The sequence below is a fragment of the Pteropus medius genome, unplaced genomic scaffold (assembly GCF_902729225.1).
Source record: "Pteropus medius unplaced genomic scaffold, Ma_sr-lr_union100, whole genome shotgun sequence".
Classification (NCBI taxonomy): domain Eukaryota; kingdom Metazoa; phylum Chordata; class Mammalia; order Chiroptera; family Pteropodidae; genus Pteropus; species Pteropus medius.
In genome coordinates this window covers 32,684,814-32,702,828 of record NW_024351730.1, presented here as the reverse complement: position 1 = coordinate 32,702,828, position 18,015 = coordinate 32,684,814, and the positions used below count along the sequence as shown (strand labels likewise).

Genomic DNA, 18,015 nt, shown 5'->3' with positions numbered 1-18,015 from the left:
TAAGGATCTTCAAAGCTCTAACATTTTGACCCTGTAGTCTTTGCAATTATATTTTGTTACCCAATCAGCAAGCACCTTGATTTATAAATATTCCTTGAAAAGACTAAAAGATGCAAATGATTTAAGTTGAAGGAGCAAATAAGCACATACACATATAGAATTTTTGAGAAGCCAAAGTAACATGTATATCCAAATGGTAAATAACGAACCAATATTGGAATTTATTTAAATTAGCTCATCATTACCTTGCAATGCATGGAGAAGGTGTCTGGGCAACTCTGGAAGAACTCTGGAAGTGCTCATTAAGAGTACGAGAATACCTTATTGCTCTGTCTTTTTTACAACGAAACATCGCCATGTTCAAAATGGACTGGCAACGCATGCTATGAACATAAAACAGACGTTAAAATGAAGAATCACCTTGCAGGCATGAGCGTCACTACTGCAGAAGCCAACTAATCTTCTACGGCCTAATGAACACATTGAGTTTTCCTCATCTGCATGAGGAAGAATATCTTAAGACTCTTACTGCACTCTTCACTAGCATCGGAACTAAATATTGGTAGAAAATACAAAAATACAAGGATATCACTTAAGTCACAGGACTAAAGCACTTACTGAGTCATCGGTAAAATGGCAGTAGGTGCCATTTCATAATAATTTTAACTCTCAGTGCAATAAACCCTTGACTTTAATCTTTTACTGATTCACCTTTCACTGGAATTTTCATGCAAAGTAAACAAATTTCAAAATCTCTTTGTAACATCAAAAGATACAAAAACAAATGTGACACCATTTAGACAAAAAAAGTACTCACCATAAAACAGCAAATATTTTCTCTTGTGTTGGTGCTGTGGCATCTGAGAAGGATTTCAATGACATTATGAACCTATAGAAAATATAAAAATAGATCCGGGTTAAATAAAAGCAGTTGGAAAATCCCTGACACAAAGACATCTTATTATGTTTGTCTTGGTTTTATATCGATTTATCCTGAAGATGTGAAGATGAGAGCAATGTAGGAAAAAAATAAGGCTTTGGAGCAACAATTCGGGCCATTCAAAAAACCAGTGAGAACGTGTCTCTTTGCTGGCCTGTCCACTAACTTGACCCCAAGCAGACTTATGTCCTGACTTGAGTGCCCAGTTGAAATGCAGATAAGGAAGGCAGGTAAAACTGAGATGAGAGTGCATCTGATAAGAAAGCCAAACTGGAAAAACCAACCTCTCTCTGAAAGGTTTGGCATTTCACAGTGCACCTGGCAAATGAGGTCGCTGGATCCAACTTCTCTGTCCTAGCATTCACCTAGAATATAATTTCAGTTCAGGACAAAAAAAAAAAAAGTTCTTGGATCAGTATCTTTTTTAAGGCTCCCCTTTACTAAGCTGCCTTCATACTAGGGTTCAAGTGGATTACAGCAATAAAGGTGAGGAAAGGGAAGTACTTACGAGAATGGCAAAATGACCTGCCACTTACTTAATGAGGTCTTCAGTTTCAGAGTATAGTGAGTAGGCTGACTTGGACGCTGGGCTTTCCAACTCCATGGAAATCCCACACTCAATGAAGGACAAGGCGGCTTCCAAGTACTTAAAAGCCTTCCCAACCTTGTCTGTCTGTAGGAAAAGAACATGGTCACTGTTAGGGCTGAGACACACAGCCACATCCTTTACAACTTTCCTCTGCTGTCACAGTTTAATTATGGCTACAGAGAAGTGCAAGAACAAAACAAATCAAAATGATGACCAAAGCCTGTTGGCTGATCTACTGAAATGTTCTTTTAGAACAAATTCAGTAGGAAAAAGAAAATAATCCTGCATTAAGACCATACTCTCGAAATCTTATTAAAATACATATTCAAATAAAGGCAATGAGTACAGTCCCCTTGTTATTAGTGTGCAATTACTCAAATAATTTTCCTGAGGAATATTCATCTACACATCTAGAGTAATGCAGACACAAGTTTCTTTGTATGTTTTGAAGTTTATCTTATAACAAGTAGAAAACATTATGGTTCATGAGCATCTTAGATACTACATCAAACAATAATTGTTTCATGCTATCTTAGAGCTCAACAAATTATGTAATCTCCTTTGGAAGTCTGAGTTAAGTGTACAAGGCTATCCCCTGGGCCAACTGAGGATAAAACTGCAGAGACTCTTAAAGGGAACACAGAAATAAAAATGAAATCTGATACTGGTAGTCACCTAAACCTAAATATACATTTTATCCCTCAACGGTCTTCTCGGTCAGTGGAACGCAGCTAATTCACTGAGACTGAGAAGCGCCTCGACTTCTTTCCTACACGTGGCAGATGCACAGCATTGTAAGAGCAACTGATAAATACATGTGTAAGTCTGTAGTTTCTGCTAATGCTTTCAATTTGATAATGTTCAACAAAAAAAAAGAGAATGATACAGTAAAGACTGGAGTATAAAAAGATAGTGACATATCAGAAAGAAAGTTAAGGCTACTAATTTTTTTTAAATAACTTGACTTTAAAATATTTTTTTTTTCCTAGGCTCAGAAAAATAGTGACAAAAAGAAAAAAAAAAATCAAATTAGAATGGCCCAATTAACCAGCAGTACAGGGCCTTTCTGGTTTGCTTTACTGGTGGGGATTTAACTCTTCGAATTTATTTATTCACTACCATATCTTTCACCGAATTTCCAAATTTCATATTTGCCTTAGGGCATAAACAGAAGAAACTACAGTAACACTATCTGTCAATATTCACCTCCTTAAGTAAGCTGTCAGGCTAATAATGCAAATATACCTGTGATAAACTCCCCATGTAGCTCCTGAGACTGTGTGAAAGTATCAGAGTTATTTCCCTACTCGACAATGAGCATAATGTAGAGGTGAAATATACTTCTCTATATTCAGTTGTGTACTTAACTATTTGGAATGTGAAATGGACACCTTTGAGACACTGTGCAATTAAAGGATAATATCGCAAAGAGGCTGGCCATTCAGGTTTTTGTCCAAACTGGCACATTTTGAGACTGAAATGAAACATTATTATTTATTAAAATGGGTTGCAACAGGCATAGATCAGGACTGTCTTGGGTCAATGGGATGTGTGGCTGGCTTAGGTAGGGAGAAAAAAGATGTGCATGTATACAGATTAAAAGCAAAACAAAGTTCCCTGTAGAATACTTACTTGTTGGAATAATGAAGGAATCTAAGGCTGAAAGTGTCCAATGTCAAAAGATAAGTTTTACATAACTGGCTGCCAAAGAACTGAATATTTACTCTTTTTCAGAACTCAAAAGATTCATACAGTCCTAGCAACAACCTTGAAAAGTTGGAAGGAAGAAGGCTGAAAAGATACCATTGTTTGTCACAGTCTTAGTCCTCTTAATCTGATTCAGATCATCCTGGTACCACGTGGCTTTAGAGACAGGACTATGGAGGGTTGTCGTTGATCCCCTTACAAAATCCAGCATGGTGAGGACTCAATAAACATTTTGCTCCAGTGAATGGGGACCTGATAAAAAGGGTCTCAGCCCAGCCCTCCCTAGCCCGTCTGAGAACAGATGTCAGTCTACAGACTGGGGCTACGAGCACCAGGCCGATCTTGATGTCTGCCACGCACAGATCTGATTCAGAGCCCTATGGGCCTGTAGAGTGTGTGGTTAGGTTTGCATGTGGGAAAATAAAGGCAACCCACACTCTTCTTCTGTGGTACGTTCAACATATGGTATTTGCCGGAGTTTAGGTTTCGAGAATACATTAAGTTTAGATGTTTAAATATGACAAAGAGCAAACACTAATTATATTGTAGCAGCAAAGATGTGAAACCACATTTAATTATGCAATTAATATGCAATTAATAACAAAACCATCGCCTTCCAGAAAGTCCAACAGCCACCAGGTAGAAACAGTTCATTTTTTTAAAAGCACGTTTGACAACGGTGCAATCGTTGCCTTCATCTTAAAATTTCATCTAATGGCTTTGGTCTAGGATTCCCTCACGTTAGTCTCTCAAGGGCTCTAAGATGATTCTGGAATGCAAATAGGCTACCTCACCTTTCAAATATTTCAGGTTAAACACAAATAGAGTAACTTTCAATAGCAGGATCCGTTTTTCATACCCAAAGAACTAATTCAGTGGGACAGGATGCACTCGTGTATTAAATAAAACACTACATGGTAGATCAACTTTCACTCATTTAGATACAAAACTTGTGACTAGGTACTTTGCATATTTTCCCATGACCAATTAATGGAGTCAAAAAAATAATAATAATTTCACTAAGAATCCCTTACCCCTCACTCAAGATCCTGCTTATGTTATGGTCAGGTCAGTGTCATACTCCTCCCTCCTGCCACTGCCCACCCCCAAAACCCCCGCCCCAATATATTTAGTGGTCTGGACACAGTAGAATAAGATAACAAATATTTTTCCAGAAAACATTCTACCAAAGGAATAAAGAGCTAAGACTGACCATTAACTCTGCTTTTTGCTTCAACTTTTTCGCCTCCTTCATGTGAAGCTCTGCTTGTCTGAAAGGGAAGAGAAGATCGGGGTGGGTCATGTGAACCTAAAATAACTAGACTGACGCGAGATGACTGAAGAAGACTCAGAGGGTGAAAAACGATGGGAGGAGAGGAGGGCAAAGAAGAGAAAGAAGGCAAAGAAGGGGAAAAGGAAGTGAGGAGGAGGGGGAAGGAGGAAGAAAGAACAGGCAAATAAATAAGAAGTGAGCATCCAAAATCTTACTTGTCAAACTTTGCTTGAGGCTTCCCTGGTTTAGAGTTACCATTTGGCAAAGAAGGCACAGGAAAAGGATTTGCAGTGTCTCCAGAAGATCCCTTTAAAAAATCATTATACAGATCACACTCTAACATTTAAGATCATTGACCTAAATGTACCATCCCTTTGAATTAGTCCAAAATAGTTCAAAAAAGAGGAAATCAAACACTGCATAATTTCGCTTAGTCAGGCACTTCAGCTAGATTTAACTGAAACTGTAGGTTCCGATTACAGTGGAGACTCAAAAACATATAAGACAAAACTGTTCAGGAGAACAGATAATGACAAAGATAAACGTAACATTTTCTTTTTAGTTAATATACACACGCCCAGGTTAACAGGAAGCCAGGAACTTGCATTTGAGAAAAGTGGATAATTTTTTCCCATCATAATCAATAATGAAAGTATGAGATCAAATATTCAAACCAACAACTAACCAGGATAACCATTTATTACTACAAAACACCTGAGAGAAAATTAACACGAAACATCTGATTTTTCACCTCTGAATCACTTTAAGAGCAAAATGACACCTAAATGTTCATGCACTGCTAACTATGTTTTACTCTTCCTCTGAAGAGCAGAATTTTATACACAAACAACTCATTATTGCCTTATTAAAACTGATGAATAGCTCTGAAGTACCATTGTTAGGAACTTAACCTATTTGGGAGTTTCAAGTAAAGACACACATCGATCTATCCCATTTCACAAAACTGAGGCTTCCCCTACTTACTTTGTGTTCTGTAGAGCTTCCAGAACTCTTCCCCTCTGCTTTTCTGCGCTTGGGGACGGGAGAGTCCTTATGGCTGCCCTTGGTACTACTGGCACTTTTGGGAGGGTCCTGGCCACAAGGGTGTGCTTCCCGTCGTGGCCTCTTCTGTGCAGGCTTGGCTGGCTTCTGGGAGGATGAGGATGAGGATGACACAAGTGTAGGGGGAAGCATGTCCTTCTTTGAGGGCTCAGAGGAGGGCCTAGGTGTTCTGGAATGAAACATCATATGAAACTAAGGTAGAACACGAACTACATAACTTAGTCGTTTAGTTAAAAGGACACTATGGCTGCTGACACAAAAGACTAAGATACCACAAACTGTGAAGCCCATTTTTTTTTTTTTGTAGAAAGGCCAAATTTCAGGGACTTTTGATGCCTTTGAAAAATCCAGTCCTGTTGATGAGTAATAAATGAAGTTGTATGATTTGTCACTGAGCTTGTGGAGTCTGCCAGTGGCTCTAACCTTCCCTAAGCAAGTCTGTTTGCATTAGCTGCTCCCTAACCTGTCCCTTTCCACAAGCAGGCAAGCCCAGCTGCCACCTTCACATCTGACTCCTTCTCTCACTCTCAAATCCTTTCACAGTAACACTATGCACTTGCTTTTGCCACATCGTTTTGTGAAGCAATTTCTTGAACAAATCAGTGAGTGAATAATAGTTACTTTTTGTAACTCTGGACAAGTCATTTTCTGCGTCTTGGTTTCTAATTCTGCAAAGTAGAGATAATAATAGCATCTCTTTTATCCTTATGTAAAAATTCCTTTATAAAGAAGTCAATTCCAGGTGTTTAGGAAATGTTCCACTGTTAAAATGTTTTTGATAAATCCAAGTTTGCTGCCAAATGAATTGTTAATTTCTATAAGGTCCTCATGGATGAAAGCAGTATGAAACAAACTTACCACAACATCCAAATGATCCTGAATGAGTTTATTAATCCACTCATTCTACTGCAGAACAAAAACGTTTTTGCCATGTCAAGACTCAAGAAGACTCGATCACCTTTCTAGGCTGTTCCTAATCTCTATACTCACTTTGTTTTAGAAGATTCCTTGTGAGAGGATGAAGATGAAGATTGTGATTTGATTTCTTTCTCCAGTCTGACTTTCTTGCTATCATGGTCTCTTTCTGCTTCACCCTATGATGGTGGTATAACAAAGTAAACTCTTAGAAACATAATCGTACAGGCAAAATAGAAAAAGATGTACAGCAAAAACAATGAGAATAGTTAAACTTTTGGAGACATCTACCTATACACACAGCAGTCTTCTAAGTACCTACATCGTGTGTATGTGCGCGCGCGCGGGCAGGGCGAGGCAGACAATCTAGATTTGATGTGATCTGTGCAGAGACCAAGTTTTGCATGAGGAGGGACTGTTCTTTATACCCAAGAAAGACAGGATGCCTAAGTAATAGCTGACAACAAGAATAAGTAGTAGACTTCAATACATTGTTGTTTTCTAAATATAAAAAGTCAAAAAAAATGCCTATTCACATCAAGTAACAACAGCTGATTTTATGAATAAGGTTCCCCCGTTCTTTCAAAAGAACCATCCACTTACACCAATTTATTGCTCATATAAAATTAGAAGTGGAGTACTTAAAGCTTAGCTTTTCTCCTAATGAATAAGCAAGTAAATTGTCGAAAACGAAACATGCTACGAAATCCTCTATGTGTCTTACAGACAGGGCCAGAAAGGCATACGACAAAATAAAAACAGTTGCTTTTGGACTCTGGCTTTTTCTCCTCCACCGATACATTTTGTTTCTTTTTTAAAAAACTAAATCTATACATGTAAAGAAAGATACAGTCATATGTTTTTATTTTTCAAGATATTTGATAGAAAATTAAGGATTCTTAAATATGATTTTAAGTGACGGAGGAGTAATGAGAAGGGATGTTTAACTCTACAAGAGTTAAGTACATCAAAAGCATCCATTTATACCAGCTAAAGTGAAAGATAAACACATGAAATCATTCAAAGAACAAAAAATTCTCCATGGCCAAAGTCATGTTCTTGTGCTCACTTGTCAACATGTACAGCAAGTCTGCACAAAGTCCAGCACGTAGACCCAGCGACCGGGCGGTGGTCTCCTGCACCCTGGTCTGGGCTCGGGCAACGCTGCATGGGCAGGAGCTACCACTGTTCCCGCAAGCGAAGGTGAAGTGATTGGTGGGAGCTGCTCAATTAATGCTGATGTGCATTTAGAATTAAACTCCAACTATCAGTTCAGCAAGAAAGAAATCTGGGACACCACCAGACAATCTAGGACAATCTCTCAAAAACCTGAAATCTTCCCTTAAAGCCTTAAGGGAAACAAACATTCTTCAAATTAACCGACTGTGGGAGGCCCGGCTTTCACCACTGACTGTCTCTGCTTCTCTCTGTCTGTTTCTGTCTCATGTTCCTTGAATTTCTCCAAGAAAAATGAATGAATTAAGATGTGCAGACTCACGCTCTGCCCAGTCACTAATAAGCAGCCTAGCCCTGCTCAAAAGAAGGAGAAATATTAAAAAACACACCATCCTCCCGGCATCCTGCAAACTAATGTGCCCGAAAGTGTATTTCCATTCAGCTCGTCATCAACACCTTTGGAAAAACATTTCTTGTTTCAAAGCGCATCATTCTAGGTGGCTTGTAAATATGCTTGTTTTTAATCTCTTAGTGTGCACACAAGTGAGAACATTAAGAAAGGAAAACATGGGTGGAGGAGAGAAAGTAAATCCAAGGGAAGGCTTGTACCTTTAGGGGCCATCAATTCTGCACTGTCCTGCACACTCCCACTCGACAGCCCCACATCTAGGGAGTGCTTGGATGTGGCTAGTCTGAAGTGACAAGTGGCTTTAAGAACTCAGTGTAACAAAGGAAAATGTAATAATTTTTATATTGATTAAATGTTTAAGTGATATTTTAGATTCAATAAAATTATTATTAAAATTACTTTACTGGTGTCCCCCTGCCCCCTTTTTATATTTCTTAGTGTGGCTACTAGAAAATGTTAAATTACATATGTGGCTCACATTACATTTCTATTGGACAGCGCTGCTCCACACACTTCTAGAGAGGATCTGCAAAGTGGGCTCTGAAACTCCAACAAGCTAAGGCAAAGAAGGAATTATAAAATGTACAGGCGAGATAAGATAAAAGCGAACCAGGTGCTCAGAAATATAACCATTCATTACAGAACAGTGGGGAAAAAATATCTTGAGAAACCTAATAAGGAGATAACTTGTGACATAAATAAGCACATCCTGAAAGCACAACTGAAACCTGACAGGAAATTTCACCCAGCTGTTCCTCATGTGGCACTCAGCGTGAGCCAGCAGCAGAATCCTGAAGCACAGTTCAGGAGAAATGAAAGCCCGTTGTGGCTTTGCACAGCACCCAGGCCTCCATTCAACAATCCATAATGGTAAAGCTTCTTGAGTCAATCATTGATGTTAGCAGAGAAAAAAGAATAAATTGGAAATGATTGGATTAAGAGAGGTTCCTACCACTGGGAGCATCCTCCTTGTCACTTAACCAACTGTGCCCCAGGGTCTCTGCCACCAACAGGTTTAATGAATTCTCCTGAGTTTTAGATGAAAGGCTGCAAACTGGCCTAGCAAGCAGTGCAAGAAGACAGGAAATTTATCTTTGGGAAACGTCGCAGAAATTGCTAAAGTATCTAGACAGACATTGTATATGAGGTAGTTAGTAACATATACTTTTTTTAGTCGAAGGTATTTCTAGGCAGTTAATTACACATGGGATAAGCCCCCAAGGCAAAACTAAGCATAATCCATCTGCAGTTTACTTCCTAAAGAAAACACCAGACCTCAGAGGTGGAACGAGACAGTTAATTTTTGTTTGTATATTTTCATGCTGCTTAGAACATGCTAGTTATGACTCTAAACCAAAGTGGCAGATCTTCTAAACCACATATGAAAATAAGATTCATAGTGAGTCAATCCTTACAAACTGGTTATAACCCTGGCTTGTGCCAATCTGTGACTCAAGAGAACAGCCCCTCACCCGCCCTCCCGCCCCCCCAAAAAAACAACAAACCAAGAAATCACTAAATACTGACTTCAAAGCTAGCATTAACAACTTTGTTGGCACTTCCTGGAGTAATGTGCTTCATACTGACATGTAGCAACTTAGAAGCTGATGATATTCTGTAAACCGGCAGAAAGGAAGTCATTAAACCAACTAAAGCAAAAATCCTCTTCTATTCATTTTGCTCACTTGACTGAGCTCAAGCCTCTGGGCTTGAAGTTAGTATTTTTGTACACTGTGTATTTGGAACCCTGTCATCTTCTGTCTGGAACAGTAACAGAGGCTTCCCTAGAGCAGGCACTACGTATTTGTTAACTGGCATGGAAATTAAGTTTAGCAGCTGAAGGGCACAGCTGAGGTCCCTGGAAACAGTACTGCACTACAACTTTAAGTGGACGGATTCAGGAAGAGGGAGCCTCACAATACGGGGTAGCAGGAAATGCAGGCTTGAATTTCAAGACTGGAAAACAGGAGGGAAGGAGTTAAGGTTTTTCTGGATCGAGAAGCCATTTGAAAATGAGATGAGAGCGTTGAACTCTCTCTTCTAGAGGAAAAAGAAGTCTCCTCTGCCCTGTGGCTTAGCCACAGATTGAGCTCCATATCAGGGAATCTTGTGGCGGTCTGGGTGTTGGAAGTTCCCTTTTCCCAGAAGGATAAGTGTCTCAGTGGTGCTGCACCTACAAGAGGAGGCTGCTGGCTGATGACCTGGTCCTAACTGACTTGTTTGCTTTTCTTAACCTGTCGGGCCAGGCAGCCAGGGATTATATGCCAAATGCCGCTCCACCCACGGAGAAGAGCAAAGGGCAAGAATGAAGCCCATAAAAGGAAGAGGAAGGACTGTGCTAGACCAAGGTGGTTTCGGGACGAGAGTGCTGTAGGGCAGCCTGGTGCCCGCCCAGCGCTGGCTTACCATCTAGGTACCTGTAGCGAGAAGGGGAAATAAAGGTGGGTTTTTCAGAACTGACACGCATTTTGGGCCATAATGTTTCTAACAGGGGTTAAGGTAGTCTTGTAGGAGCCTGGCTGTGGTGGGGAGAGATGAGAGGCATCTGAAAGGGTAACATGAAGTGGAGAAGGAGTGGGTAGGGGGTACAGCACTGGGGTGTCAGTAATGGAGAGACTGAGTCAGGGATGATACCACAACTGCCAGAGTCAGTACAATGGTCTTGAACTATGACCTTGTGACTCTCTCCAAGAATCCTCCCACCAGACTCTTGTGTGGTGGGGAAAAAGTGTGACAGAAAAGAAAGGGCACTGGACTGGGAGGAATCAGCATACCTAAGCTCCAAACCTGCTTTTACTAAGCAGCAAATGACGTTAGAGCCTTTCTGGATCTCATCCATATAAGGCAGCGGCTGAACGAGTGACCTGCAGGCCTGGGCACTCAAATTCTAAGACTCCGTCATCTTCTTCCACAGGAAGAAATGAGCCTGGTAGCACATACAGCGTAGGAAAAGTGGAGAAGCAGCCTTTTGGGAAATCTGGGTACTTCTCTGGGACGTGCCTCTGCGGACGGTTCAATAAGAAGACAACACAGAGTAGGAAAAGGACAAGAACCATATGATTTCTCTCATATGTGGGATATAAAACAAAAAGCAACAAACAAAACAAACAAACCTCATGGACACAGACAACAGTATGGTCTGTTCCCAGAGAGGAAGAGGGTGGGGAGAAGGTGAAGAGGGTAACGGGGTGACACAAAGAGACTAGACTTTGGGTGCTGAGCACACAATGCAATATACAGATAATGTATTATACAACTGACTGTACACTTGAAACCTATATAATCTTATTAACCAATGTCACCCCAAAACAGTTAATTAAAAAAAAGATACGGCAGATGCCAACTCCAACTTAGCATTAAGAATGAGGGTAGGACTTACTGAGAAGACAGGCTATAATATAGTCACTGGGATAAGTACTACAGAAAAAAAAATTAATCCACTTTTTTTCTTCTTGTTGGTGAGGGGAAAAACAGGCATTAGAATGCCTTAAAACAGCCTTAACATGCATATGGTTACAATGCTCTTTTTAGGGTAACTTAACAAGCATGAAGAAATTAAAGTGGCTTCGGGAAATTATTGTCCTTCGAACCCTTGATTTTGAAGGACAATAACTAGGAATGTTGATCTGGAGACAGATCTTGGATAGAAGGGAAGGACTGAACCAACAACCATCCTCGAACAATAAAAATGCATATTCCTCACCATATCCCATAACTTCTCTTTCTCATGTCTCAAAATACACATAAATGATGGCGCTGAAATGTTTCCAAAAAATGTCAAAGCTTCTTGGTCTGTAAACTGATTATTTAGAAAAAGGAAATGACAGGAATGAATGTTCCTCCCTGTCCTGTTATTTATCTAAATGACTATTAAGATAGTCTAGCATTTTTTTTTTTTTTTGAATAGCAATCTTTAAATGATAGAATTAAATGAGATCTTTATAGAGGTGGCCAGAACTACGCTTCGCATATTAGGTGCATTTTAAGCCCTCTCAATGGCACCAGCCTGACCATATATGTTATTGTGCTTCTCAACTTCAATTTTTCTTTCAAATCTAGAAAACAACTTAGGTATAAAAATTATTTTAAAAAATAAGTTGTTCTTTAAATTAGAAACTATAATCAGGATGATGAACTTACATAGTTTATGTAAAAAGCACTGTGGGTTCATGCCTTTTTACCCTCACAATTTTCTCTACTTTTCCCCATGAACTAACTGTTCCCTACCCACTCCTTTATAGTAAAATTATATGTATATATATATGTACATTTCTATAGGTGCCACATCTGACGGCTTCATCACAGCTGTTAACCACCATTAACTCTTTATGATTACCTTTTCACCCTTTTAAGTCTAAAATGGCTTCAAGGATGTTTATCCTCTGAAAATATTTCCTAAATTTTGCTTCAGGGGAGGGACAGACCATAAAAGGCTTTTCAATAAAAACACTACATTCCACTAATGTAAAAGATCAGGTACACTTCTTCAACTGTTCTCACTAAATCCTCAGAGAGCTTTTTCTAGTGATTCCACTTAAAATGAAGAATATGAGTAAGTCTCCACTACCAGATTTGAGGAAAGGCACCCAAGCTTAAAGAGAGAACAGCACTGCCTCGGGTCCCAGGCCTACGTGCTGGGCTGCCCACGGGGGCAGCTTGGCACCCTGACCAAACAGAGTCAGGGTCATGACAGCAAAGGGGGAAACCTGCTCCACGCAGGGAAGGGTCTGAGGATCACAATGCTCAATGCTAACAATACCTGGAACCCAGCAGGAAGTGAAACCAAATGACGCATGGTTCTCTGATCACGAAATAACTATACAGTGGACCAATTTTTATATTTATCGGAAAGCTTCTAAGTAATGTTTCTAACTTATGACATACTTCAAGAATTCCTGGTTTCCTAGATCCATGGTATCTAAATGCAGCACACTGGAAGAATTTTTCGATCCAAAGAAACAGCTTTGTACAATCTTGGCCCTGTACAAGGCTCTGCTGCAGGGGCTCCCAGCCGCCCTAGGTGTCCGGATTAACAGAATTTTAAGAATACCTATGGAGGTGGGAGTGTGGGGGCGTGCAGCCTGTCACCAGTACTAAAGGCTCCCCAGGTGACCACAGTGTGCAGCCAGGGTTTGGCGCCACTGGCTCGGACCCTGACCCTGTCAGTGCTGCGGCAGAGGCAGACTGCTCCCAGGGCCAGAGCTCTCAGCTGCTTCCAGGGCTTTAAAGAAAGCACAGTTGGCTGATATGCGGGGGTCATTATTTTTCCATCCTCTAAACTGAAAGACAAATGAGAGGCCCTAGTGGAGCCCAGCCACTGGCTGGGAATGGCTTTTGGAGGGCGCAATTCATGTACTCGACAGGGAGGGCTGAGTTTCCCTTTCGGGAGCCACAAGCGACACTTCTAGATCTGCATTAAAGTGTGGACTGGGCTGAGAACTGTCTGGGGGAGCCTCCGATTTCTAACACTGCCACCTGGTTAGTAAGCATTTTTAGAAACTAATACTTCTCCTCATTCCAGCTAATGCAGAAGGTGCACGTTGGAGACTAGACAAGACCATGGTAGCTGGGGGGACAGGTGATAAAAGAGTTCCCAGGAGGAGGACGAGGAGGTAAATGAGTGTATTTGTTAAGTCTTTTCAGGTACACTAGGTACCGTTATCCTAGCCAGGTCCATCACAATTTCCTCCATTAAGTTTTACACCTTTAACTCACAAACACTGTTTTAGTAGTTTTCTCGCATGAGAAAAAATATACCCTCTTCTAGCTAAAAAAGTGCTTGAACCCACCCCACTTGACTTGCCCCCGCTGCAGTTACGGTGGCAATACCCTCATATCTCATTCGACAAAGTTCTGAAGAAAAGAGTCACCGTTTACTATTTAGTAGAGTCATGTTATATTTTTAACCAAGTGGAGTAATCAGTTGAATCTGACATGACAGCAGGCATCATGATCTTTTCGTCCTTTGTTATTCTTAGCTCAACTTCCACAACTGAGTAAGAAGTTTTTTGTGTACTTATAAGCGTGTTAAAATCTTTACTCCTTCTCAGCAGGAAAGAGTTGGCTCTTCTTGTGCCTTTGACTCTGAATCTTGGGGAGGTTGGCTTAGGAATGTCACTGGGGAAAAAACTCACTAATCTTTCACCATCAAGCAGCAGCAAAACATCTGTCAGAAGCTCAGTGACTCAGAATAAAGGCAGGAGGGAGGCTGTCCAAAATAGTGATTATGTCCATTAACTGGAGGTCTTAAGTAATGCAGGGATATAGTTTTTCTTTTTTACTATGTTCATTCCTTAAATGAAACTTCCAAAAATTGCAATTAATAAAATGACAGCTTTTCAATACTTTACAGTGTACCATACTAGCCTATATTAATCAACACGAGATGTCCTGACCATAAGTTCAACAGCTATCTAACACTTTTATAATGTTCTGCTTATTAATAAAAGTCAATGGCGGCCATATGGTGTCAGATGGGTACACGATTTATCGGGGTGATCACTTCATAAGTTATATAAATGTCTAATCGCCATGTTGTACACTTGAAACATATAAAATGTCATCTGTAATTGAAAAATAAAAACTTATTAAAAAAAGTTTGGCTACATAAAAAAAATAGAGGTCACAAATTCTAAATCTGGCGGGTTCAAACTGATGAGGTATTCGGCGCCCATGGGTTAAAATATAGATGTAATATCAGTATCAAAAAGTTCGTACTACAGGGGTAAAGTCTGACGTATGGCAGCTTCCATGAATTCGGAATATTAATTAACACTTCGATTCATGTAAGGTTTTAAATTCTAGGGCAAAATCTATTGGTAAATACCAATGTTAACAAAATAAATAAAAATATACTCCCAAATGATACATTATCCTAAAACAAGATATCCTTTTCAATGACTGCCTCATCTTTTTTCAAACTAGCAAGACTGCTTAAGGATTCTGGCACTTGGTTAATCCCTGTCTGCAGAGTGGGAAGCATCCAAGTCTGCAATGAAAGAGTAACTTCTGGTTTAGAAGCAAAGGCTGAATCGAATCCAGACAGACATCTCGCTTCTTCTAAGACAACTCAGGGCTATGATCAAGTGCCAAAGACAGTCCTGAGCCAACAGCAGGGATGCACCACACTGCAGAGAGAGCCAGCCCCTCTCACTCACCTTTCTCTTTTTGGCCAACTTGCTCGAGTTGTCTGAGCTTCTCTTCTCAGAATCCAGCTTCTTCCCTGCCGGTGGCTGTTTGTCTTCAGTTTTCTTTTGGCGGCTCCCCTTCCCAGGTGGCTGGGGTACCCAGGAGAGGAGGTCGAGGGTTATCTTCACCATCAAGCTTTGCGGGGGAGGCGTGTCCCTGAGCGGGGAGAGCAGCTTGGTGTCTCTCAAAGGCACCGGGAGTTTGTCCTTCCGGCGGTCCTGCACTACCACAGCGCGGCGACAGCCACTAGTCCTGCCACCACTGCCACCACCGTGCAGGGGGCCCTGGCTCTGAGTCAGGGGAACGAGGGCAAAGTGCTCAGGGCTCTTGTCCTCCACATTGTCCTTCGTGGGCTCTGGGCCTGAGAGTGCCTTCGAGGGGGCCGGGGGCCCGCCCCTGTGCTTCTTCCTCTCGCTGGGCGTGGGCGCCGCTGGCTTGGGCTCTCTGCTGCCTCCAGCACGGGGCCTCCCTTTCGTCTTCACCTTGGGCTTGTCTTTGGAAGGCTGGTCCTTGGAGCTGTGCGGAGTAAGTCCCGGCTCGCTCTCTACTTGCAAGCTGGCCCGAGAGTCTGCCGGGGCAGAGGCCTTGACAGGTTTTTTGGGCTGTTTGGTTCCAATGGTTTGCCTCTGCAGTGGCTCCTGTTGGGCAGGGGACTTTTGACAGCTCCTCTTGCCAGGCTGGGGGACTTCGGGAGGGACCCTGGGGGATTTGCTTGAACTTTTGGAGGGAGGATCTTTGGATTCTAATTGCTCGTGACTAGTGGTGCCACTGTCGCTGCCCTTGCCCTTCGCGGCTGGGTGCCGAGGCGGAGGCTCTACGCTCCCCAGGGCCTCTGGTGGGGCGGCTGGCTGGCTGACTTTGGTCAGCCAGTTGTCCAGCTGCCATTTGTTTGTTGTAGGAGGCTCGGGCTGAAAAAGGAACAAGAGAAAAGTGTTAACTGACCAATGACGATCGACTCTTCTCTTGTGTTACTCGCCCACTCTATAGACCGTCCAGGGGAGATGCAATCATTCCAAACCTAAGAATGCAGGTCATTTTTACCCTCCTCTAATTATAGATAAAATTTTATAACAATTAACTCTTAAAACAATCTTCCAATTTTTTTTGTGCTATGGGAATTTTGCTGTGGCAGCTAATGACTAATAAAAGACCATTAAATATTGATCAGTGTAGACCACTGAAAACTGCTGAGAAATCCTTATAACACAAATATTTTGTTCTCATGGTAATTACAGTATTAATTTAAACAGAACTGACACATTTTGGCTTGTAAATGATCAGAAAATAGTGAGAAATGAAAACTAAAAAGAGTCCTTTTACCAAGGATTTTCGGAAGAAGGCTAACAAGTAAACTAAGTCTTGGTGGTTATCTATAGGTTTCATGCTCTGTCCTCTACCATACTTATCAACTGAAAATTACTTTCTTCAAGATTTGAGATCAATTCTCTTATTTACTTAAAACATCATAATTATTTACATGTGACAAGGTTTTCAGTGTATCACAGATACATTCTAATTTTCAAATTTTATACCTTGATAAAAAGACTAAAATGAGGTCACATTAGCCGAGCATTAGTCCCACTTCAATTCTTTAAAAATCAAGCATTAAGTCTCTCGTTAAGACAAGCTGGTCTGATATAACACCTATTTTCCCTAAGACACAGAGGGAGGCTCCAGAGCACACAATTCAGAGCAGTGAGACCATACTGATTATCTGTGCGACTGATGTGGCAAATAAAGAGAAATTTCTGACATCGCCTGGCATCCTCTACTGTTGTTTAAATCTTTGTTGCTAACTGATGAGTGATGCATCTAATCATCTCTCTCCAACTAGGCTTTTTGATCTTATAAACAGAATGACAGAAACCTCTGTATCTCCAAATTCCACTATTATCTCTTGCATACAGTGGTGTACTTATTTATTTGAGCATTCCTATAGGTGTATTACTGTCCCTATAAATATTATGCCATAGAGAAAAATATTAGTGTCTAACAGAGTAAACAATGATTACTTTTTTAAAGGGAAGTACATCATTGGCATGCTACATGTTTTCCTTAAGATCCTTATCCATAATCTGATCAGTTGAATCTAGTGTGGAATCTCTTTCAATTAACTTCCTAGGGCACTGAGCATATGATTTAGTCATTCTGACAGGTGGTTTGTATTCCATGCGGGACTTAACTGATTAGATTATGGATCAGGAGATCACTCCCGGAGGTGGACAATATTTTACAAAGAGGATTGCTAACAATTTTCTCAAGTGGAATATGCCAAATCATTCAACTCTATAAAAACATGCAAACTTAATACATGCAAGATATGTGGATATAATGTAAAGAATTTCTGGCTAGGACAAGATTAGATAATAAAATGATCAGGTAGGTAGTTTGGACTTAGTGCAACTGAAACCGAACAGAACTAAGAGAAATTTTAAGGAACTAGACAGGACCATACTTTGGCCAGAAAGATAGCTACATCAACATTTTTTCTGCTTACCTTATATTGCTGCTTAGGATAACATATCCCTCTTACAGCTCCCTTTACTTATATCAACTCTATACCCAGGCTCAGATTTGAATTTCAGAGCAGGGAGAGAAGGAAGAAGGAAACTACTCCTAAGTGCTAGGCATTTTGTCACATGTAATCTAAATGTATTCAATATTCTAACAAGACAGGATGATTGTTAAGGGTAGAGAAAAGATTAGCATATAACACCTACTTGTCAGACATTATTTCCTGCAAAGACTTAAAGGTG

The 18,015-nt window shown here is 40.7% G+C and overlaps 1 protein-coding gene across 3 annotated transcripts in view; it reads right to left on the bottom strand.

The window, feature by feature from the left end:
• AFF1 (ALF transcription elongation factor 1) overlaps positions 1–18,015 on the bottom strand; it is a 167,619-nt gene that overhangs the window by 8,388 nt on the left and 141,216 nt on the right. For all 3 annotated transcript variants that reach the window (XM_039845645.1, XM_039845646.1, XM_039845647.1), the window contains 8 exons: positions 15,229–16,167; positions 6,562–6,665; positions 5,494–5,740; positions 4,725–4,816; positions 4,450–4,507; positions 1,477–1,613; positions 818–889; positions 246–383 (listed from right to left, as the gene is read on the bottom strand). In XM_039845645.1, the coding sequence (XP_039701579.1) occupies positions 246–383; positions 818–889; positions 1,477–1,613; positions 4,450–4,507; positions 4,725–4,816; positions 5,494–5,740; positions 6,562–6,665; positions 15,229–16,167 (1,787 nt within the window). The remainder of the gene's footprint in view (positions 1–245; positions 384–817; positions 890–1,476; positions 1,614–4,449; positions 4,508–4,724; positions 4,817–5,493; positions 5,741–6,561; positions 6,666–15,228; positions 16,168–18,015) is intronic.